Source organism: Perca fluviatilis, chromosome 12, assembly GCF_010015445.1.
Source record: "Perca fluviatilis chromosome 12, GENO_Pfluv_1.0, whole genome shotgun sequence".
Taxonomy (NCBI): Eukaryota; Metazoa; Chordata; class Actinopteri; order Perciformes; family Percidae; genus Perca; species Perca fluviatilis.
This window is the reverse complement of record NC_053123.1, coordinates 34,277,014-34,285,118: the sequence shown is the minus strand read 5'-3', so window position 1 is coordinate 34,285,118 and position 8,105 is coordinate 34,277,014. Positions and strand designations below refer to the sequence as shown.

General features: G+C 40.9%; 1 protein-coding gene across 1 annotated transcript; it reads left to right on the top strand.

The window, feature by feature from the left end:
- The first annotated feature begins 6,804 nt into the window (after positions 1–6,804).
- LOC120569464 (olfactory receptor 6N1-like) lies at positions 6,805–7,749 on the top strand. The gene has a single exon (XM_039817327.1). The coding sequence runs from the start codon at positions 6,805–6,807 to the stop codon at positions 7,747–7,749; it is 945 nt and encodes a 314-aa protein (XP_039673261.1).
- Positions 7,750–8,105: the final 356 nt, after the last annotated feature.

Below are 8,105 nucleotides of genomic sequence, written 5' to 3'. Positions count from 1 at the left end.
GTGTCGGATAGAATTAGCAAGCTAACTTTGTTAGCTAGCTAACGTTAGCCAGCGGCAACAGCGGGGGCTGCTTGGTCCCTTCCAATTTTTGAGACACGTTTACAGCCCCGGAGATGGACAATCTGTTTAGCCATCTCCCGGTGTCTGCTATCTGCCATGTAATTTTAGCACAGAGGCTAGCTAGAAAGTGTATTATGCCGCTATTTTAAAATGTTAGCACTTGAAAAGGTACAACAATCCACTTGTAACGCTTATTATTAATATGGTCATAAATCACAGTGCACATATGATCATACAATGAATATACGGATATAAATACACAACATTTTTACTCTGTGCTGCACTCCGCAACTCACTTTGGGCACATCTCTGATAACAGGCAATGAATACTGTAGGAAAAGATGTGACCGATTATTTTTGACTCCACCGGTCACTTCTCAAGTTTTCCCCTTTTAATATGTGTTTGTTGGAAGGCAGACCAGGAAATGAATACTCAGGATTCGTTCAGTTAAACTAAAACAATCTTTAGTAAAATGATTGCAACCAGACATTTCATATTCATATGGATCAGCCGATCCTTCAAGACTTTCTCTCCCTAGCCACCAACAAAGTCTCTCCGGGTCTGACACCGGACCATTCTTTTATTCATCTTCAGGTTCCTCCTCCTGCCAGGGCATCTTGGCCGCCAATCAGTTGGATATCACTCAGACTTTCTGTCTCCGAGAAGAAAGCAAAGTTGCACGCTAGCCTTGGGATTGCTCTCATTCTCTTCTTCTCTCATGGCCTAAAGATTGTCTGTTACTTTAAGATATTTCATTAGGTGCATTCTGTTCCAAATGTTTATCAAACAAATCAGGAGCACTTTTGCTCCACTAAATTTGAACACGTCTTATCTTACACATGCCAGACAGGAGGAGACCGCGAGGCCATCCCAGGCTACAAGACATTCTTATTCTAAACCCAATATATTTCTACAATACACAACAACCAGTGAAAATGGTGGAATGGCATAATATATAAACGCTGTTACATTCCCCCTGGCTAAATTCCAATTGCTCCACAAAAAAGAAAGAACAGTAAGAGCAAAAAAATAAATTGCTTGACCAGTACAACAGATCAGGCACAACATCTCAAACATTAACAAATCTGTCAAAACATGTAGAAAGAACCCACACATTGATATACATCACCAGCTTAGCATTTTGTTTAAGTGTGAAAGACTTGGCAGAGGGGTATACCACTTCTAGCGGCAGCCACCCATCATCTCTCAGCAATGCCACAGTTCTTCCGACTAGGACTGATCTTGGCCTTGCTCTTGCGCTTGTAGGCTCCAAGATAACTGTGCTTCAGGTGATGGACCAGATATCTCAACAGCTTGCTCCCAATGATAAGGTTGTCACCATCAACCACTACAGTGTGATTCTTTAACACTGATTGATGTAACAACTGTGGCATGACACTCAAACTCAGCGTGCAGGCCATTGACCCACTGTCTAGCATAGTTTTGACTGACACTTTCCCCGCCAAGATCAAATTTTCATAGAACAGTTCATCGTGTGGTTTTAATCTATGGAGGTTGGGTCTATGTCCCAGTTGTCTCTCCTCACACACACTCTGGTAGATAGACTCCAAGTCATCGTTATCATCAGTTGCAGGGGGCTCACACACAGGCCTAGCATTTGCCCCCACAACATGCACGCCATCTAGTAATGCGTAGTGTGTCCGAGATCCACACAAATGCCAAAGGATACAGAAGGCTTGACTTTGCCCATCTGATTCTGGCGAGCATGCACATCACCCCTGCTGAGCAACCCTGTCTGTTGCGGCTGCTGTTTCAGAACACGCTCCAGCATAGCTATTATGTGTTTGAGGTAGATCAGCGTACCGCTTAGCCTGCTGCCCTGGAGATGGTGTGGAAACTGGAGCTGGTGATGCCATGACAAACTGCCCATCAGGTGTCACATTATGCACAGGGGAATCCACACCTTGTTGCTGTGAAGTTATGGCAGTGGTAGAGCTGGGCGATATGGAGAAAATCAAATATCACAATATTTTTGAACAAATACCTCGATATCATTACCTCAACAATATTGTAGTGTTGACTATTGGTGCTTTCACAAAATATTTACACAATGAGATTTTTGATAAATAATCAGTAATGTGGATATAATGTCTAAGTGGGTAAAGGCAAATAATAACAGTTATAACAGTCTAGTAAGTTCAGAAAATGACATCACATTACTGTAATGCAGCCTTTAAAAACCAGGAAAAGACAACACTTATGCCATATTACGATATTACGATCTAGATCTAGTCTCATGTCACGATATCGATATAATATTGATACATTGCCCAGCTCTAAGCAGTGGCCAATCTCAAACTTGATGCATGTTTTTTATCTCTGCTGTTTTCAATAAGTTTCTCATGCACATCAGTGACTGTCAATTGTTGTGGCTTGCACTTGAATATGAGGGACAACTCTGGGTTGGGGCAGTGACATATGAACATGGCAGTCAGGTCATGTGACAGATTATCAAATGCCTTATTTTGCCTCCTAAGACAGTCGTCAGTCACCTCTGTAGTTCTGTCTAACCTCAGCCAGTAGTAAAATGGGTGTTCACCTGAGCTGGACATTGTGGCATAGAAGTCAACTGGTGGCATAGCAGAAGAGACTAAAAGTGTTGCTTTAATATTTCAAAGATGGGCTCTGGGCCTCTTGATAGAGACATTAATGGACTGCTAGGTATGCCCACCTTAACTACCTCACGTGCCCTCCCCCCAAGCTTACTTAGCACCTCCTCAGCTTGTTCTTCTACAGGAATTCCCCTCTTTCTCATACATGACGCCATTACAGACTCCCACTCCTGAAGTGTATGTGTCGTGACAATCCCCTTTAATCTTATTTAATGTTGCTCAATCTATTTTCACTTCTCTTCTTCCAGCTCTGCTGTTGTGCAGACATGAAAAGCAACAACAGCCTGAATCCTTTGTATTTTCAGTTCACTCTGTTTGCAGACTATGGGCCCCTCAGATATCTATTCTTCAGTCTGTGTCTGTTGATCTATATTATTATTGTCTCTGCTAATGTCTGCCTGGAGAAGTCGCTGCATAAAATATTAAATGAAATTAACTGGTTGCAAAATACAGTAATGTGAGATATTTAAATTAGCTGGATAAATGGTAACCATCATTGGCTCCTACCAGTGTATCTCTGTGTGTACTTAGTCCACAGCAATCCCACCAGTCGGTCCCAAAACGTCCCAGTTAGAGAGGAAATTTGTAAGCATAATCTTTGTAAACCTTTACGATCATTAACCAAAAGACCCAAGCAGGTCTGACTCATTTCTGCCTTATCTTTTTTTAAACTCGCCAATTTCTTTTTTGCTTGAAGGTTGTTGACGATTTCCGTGGCTATAGGATTTTAAAGGGGTGATAGAATGCAAAACCGATTTTACCCTGTCATAGTTGAATAACGACAGTTCGGTGGGTAAATAGGACATACATAGAAGCTCAAAGTCCCACTGACACCCCTTTACTATGAAAATCTCATATTTTGAAACTGCCGCTGAAAACGGGCGAATCCCAACAAAGCTGAGTTGCTGCCGCCACCCCCAAAAAAAACCGAACCTTAAGAGAACAGTCACGCCCCAACATTTACATAGGCTACACAACTGACCAGAGATCAGGTAGTCTTCTGAATCTAGCTAGGTCGGCGCAGATCTCTGCTATTCCATTAGAAAATTCACTTCTGAAACTTTTTTATGCGAGAAATCAACCATATAAAGCTCAAATATGGGCCGCTTTACGAAAATGGATGGCTAATTGCAAATTTTCTCCGACTGTGTGTTGGAGTTTAGTGCCGGTGTTGGTGCTGCCTGGGTTGCTACATCGCCACCCTGACCGCAGTGTCAGCGAGCTTGTTACGCCCGCAATCTTTTACCACAGCCCGCAGGTTCCAGTAAATCTTATAATGGGTATGTGTGTTGAGTTATTTAAACAAACAATTGGGGAAATAAACGCCTCTTGTCCGCGAGTCTCATTGATAGAGCCGCGGTGAGATGGAGTCCATCAATGAGAGCTAGCTAGCCTCCTCCTAACTCTGACATTCACAAAAATACATTCAATTGAAATCCGAAATCGGACAAGTGTTAGCTAAGCTTTGTAAGACCTTGAGGAACCTGTAATATTCATGTCGTGACAAAATTCAAACTGTAAATATACTTTAGTTATGCGAAAGTGAGCAAGCTGTGATATTTCCCCATTCTAATGAATGGGACATATAGCAAACAGCTGTTCGTCCTACAAAGACGCTTGCGTTCATAAAAATGCCTTAAAATCAAATCGGACACAACGGTTAGCTTTATAAGACATTGGGGAATGATGTTGTATAAGTGGCGTGACGAAATTCAAACTGTAAATATAATTTAGTTATGGCGACAGTGTAGCAAGCTAGCTGCGGTATTTCCCCATTGTAATGAATGGGACATATAGCAAGCAGCTGCTCGTCCTACAAAGACGCCTCTCGTTCATAAAAATGCCTTAAAATCAAATCGGACACAACGGTTAGCTTTATAAGACATTGGGGAATGATGTTGTATAAGTGGCGTGACGAAATTCAAACTGCAAATATAATTTAGTTATGGCGAAAGTGTAGCTAGCTAGCTGCGGTATTTCCCCATTGTAATGAATGGGACATATAGCAAGCAGCTGCTTGTCCTCCAAAGACGCCTTGGGTTCATAAAAATGCCTTAAAATCAAATTGGACACAACGGTTAGCTTTATAAGACATTGGGGAATGATGTTATATGTATAAATTGGCGCAAATTCAAACCGTAAATGTATTATTTATAGATATAGTTATGCGCGGCGCGGCCACCGCCCTCGTGGCAGTATCCACAAAGGGTGACTTTACCCTGGTGTATGGGCCCAGCGGCGTGTCGCTTTCTCGTCAGACTGTGTGGAGCTCCTAAAGTCCGACACGTCTTACCAAATTTGCAATTAGCCATCAATTTTTGTAAAACGGCCCATATTTGAACTTTATATAGTTGATTTCTCGCTTAAAAAAGTCTCACAAGTGAATTTGGTAATGAAACATTGCAGTGTCTGGAATATGAGATTCTGTCGCTTCTCTAATGTATGTGTATGGCAAGTCGCTCAACCAATCACCATGCAGCTCATCTAAATATTCATGACCATACCATATTTGGAAGAAAAGCTCTTGTTACAAATAGGGCCAAAACACAGGGATGCATAAGGGCCAATAAAATATCAACCAGGCCATTTTCAGCCCAACCAATGTTACATACCCCATTAGGAGACCATAAGGAACAGTGTGAAATACCCTATATAATCATTCTATCACCCCTTTGAAGAACACTAACCGTTTCAACCCCTCCCTTTCTGCTTGCTGTGGCTTAACGTTAACGTGTTCCAAGTTATCCCAGTTTCCAGAGATTTAATACTGGGAACATATTTTTTAAAAATGTTTAGAATCATTCACCAAAACAACCAAGCAGGCCTGCTTATTTCTTCATTCAAATGTTCTTCAAAACCTGCCATTTTCAGCGTGTAGCTTGTCAGCTTGAAGGTTTATTGTTTCCCATAGAGATTTTGAAACCACAACTGTTTCAGACAAAGGTCTGGCTACACCACAGATACCACAGGCCTCAATCAAGGCCTCACCCTATAGTCTGTATCTACCAGACCTGTCTCATTGTCTGTCCCTCTCTCCCATGCTCCACATCTCTCCTGATTTGGGCTTGTTTTGCCATTTTTGTTGCAGTCAACATTAATCCACACGTTTGTTACTCATCCATACACTCCACTCGCCACTCAGTGGATTATATTTGGGTTAAGGCAATACCCTGATATCTCTGACGTCATGTTATAACCTTACCGCGGTTAAAATTTGAGTTCTCATAAGCTGGATAACAGACCTAGAGAATCCCTTCAGTAAATGGGGTATCCCTGCATGTATACACCTTAACTGGAGTATAGACTGGTTAATGCTCCAACTGCCCCTCCCCTCTCACACACATCTTCCCTCTCTCTCCCCTTTCATGATGTCATGGTGATTAAAGTCAGAAATGCCCAAATAAATCTTACAAAAAAAAGTATATCTCCTCGGCATTCACAGTCTGGGCGCGGTTATAGCAACACACAACACACACAGTAGTCAGTGTGTGACACACACCATTCCTCCCTTTGGACCCTGTGTGTACAGTTGCTGCTCTCAGTGTGACAGCAAAACAGGATAAAAGTTCAGCTGTTGCCTCAGTCTGCTGTAGGTCAGGGGTGCTGTGTATTACTCTATTAGTTTACATACACTGATGCAAAGACTATTTTTCTAAATATCTTCATGGATGTATTAACTGAAAAGATCAAATGAATAACATAAGCACTGTATACAGTAAATTGTATTGGCTGATAACTACTGATTTCTCAGCTATTAGAGGACACAAAACTTACATTAAGTATGAAAACTTTTTAGATTGCAATTCACTTGTGGAAAATGAACTTTTTGTTAAGTTGTTTGTGCATTTAGTTAATGTTACAATGACCTTTTTTCACCCATGTGTACTTTTGAATATCTTTTTGAACTATTTGAAATGGGTTAACTATGCTGAATATTATCAGGCACAATTGTTAGAAATGTGCAAATTATGCAACTTACATAAATGCAGGCGTACTGTATGTTTTGTGGCTAGTGTTAAAATAGGACATTTTGATGCACACATTTTAATCTCATTTACTTTTTCCCTCCATCACTCACTTCTCTTCTTCCAGCTCTGCTGTTGTGCAGACATGAATAGCAACAACAGCCTGAATCCTTTGTATTTTCAGTTCACTCTATTTGCAGACTTTGGGCCCCTCAGATATCTGTTCTTCAGTCTGTGTCTGTTGCTCTACATGACTGTTGTCTCTGCTAACATTGTCATTATTCTGACAGTCTGTCTGGAGAAGTCTCTGCATCAGCCCATGTATATTTTTATCTGCTGTCTGTCTTTTAACTCTCTGTACGGCTCAGCCGGCTTCTTCCCCAGGTTTCTGATGGACATTCTGTCTGACACTCATTTAATCTCACGTCCATTATGTTTCATTCAGATGTATGTTATTTACACCTATGCAGGATATGAACTTACTCTCCTCGGCATCATGGCCTACGATAGATTTGTTGCTATTTGCCAGCCTTTACACTATCACAGTAAAATGACATTTCAGATGGTAACACATCTTGTGATTTTTGCCGTGCTCTACCCTGCATTTGCTATGGGTTTCATGCTGTATCTTTCTGACCGATTACCGTTGTGTGGCAATAAACTCCACAGGCTTTTCTGTTCCATTTGGCCTGTGGTTCAGCTCTCCTGTGTCGACACAACATTGAACAACATAGTAGCTCAGTTTGTCACGATAACAACCATCTTCATCCCCCTGTTCTTTGTCCTGTACACCTATCTACGTATTCTGCTTGTCTGCAGGAGAAGCTCGTCTGAATTCAGAGGAAAGGCGTTACAGACCTGCCTGCCTCACATCGTCACATTCATGACCTATTCTTTCTCTCTCTTCTGTGAGCTGTCATTGACTCGATTTGAGGCTGATAAAATTAATCCGATCATCACAGTTGTTTTATCTTTAGAGTATTTGATGATTCCCCCCATTAATAACCCTCTAGTTTATGGCCTGAATCTGCCTCAAATCAAAGGAGTGATATTTAGATTTTTAAAAAAGATTCCTGCCGCGAAAATGTAAAACTTAACATGCACATTTAGCAAAACATATATCTCAATATATGTCACAAAATATGCTTTTAGAATATGTTAAATGTATTTGTCCATAGATCTTGTTTGTTATAACATTCATTTTAAGGTGGTCTATGAAAAGCAAGATGTGTTCAACCTGAACCAAAAGAATGATATTAACATTGCAGATGCATGGTTCAACTAACTAAAATAAATCTTTTAAACTCACATTGTGGGTTTGAATTAGTCTCAAATTTTAATAGATTTTTCTTCGTCCATTTCTCACACAATAAATGTAAACGCACATGTTAGAAATATATATCATGTGCTGCTTTTCCAGGCAGATTGAGGCCTTTGATATCATGT

What these genes read in the sequence shown, in the direction of transcription:
- LOC120569464 (XM_039817327.1), top strand. Translation starts at nt 6,805, where the DNA reads ATGAATAGCAACAACAGCCTGAATCCTTTGTATTTTCAGTTCACTCTA.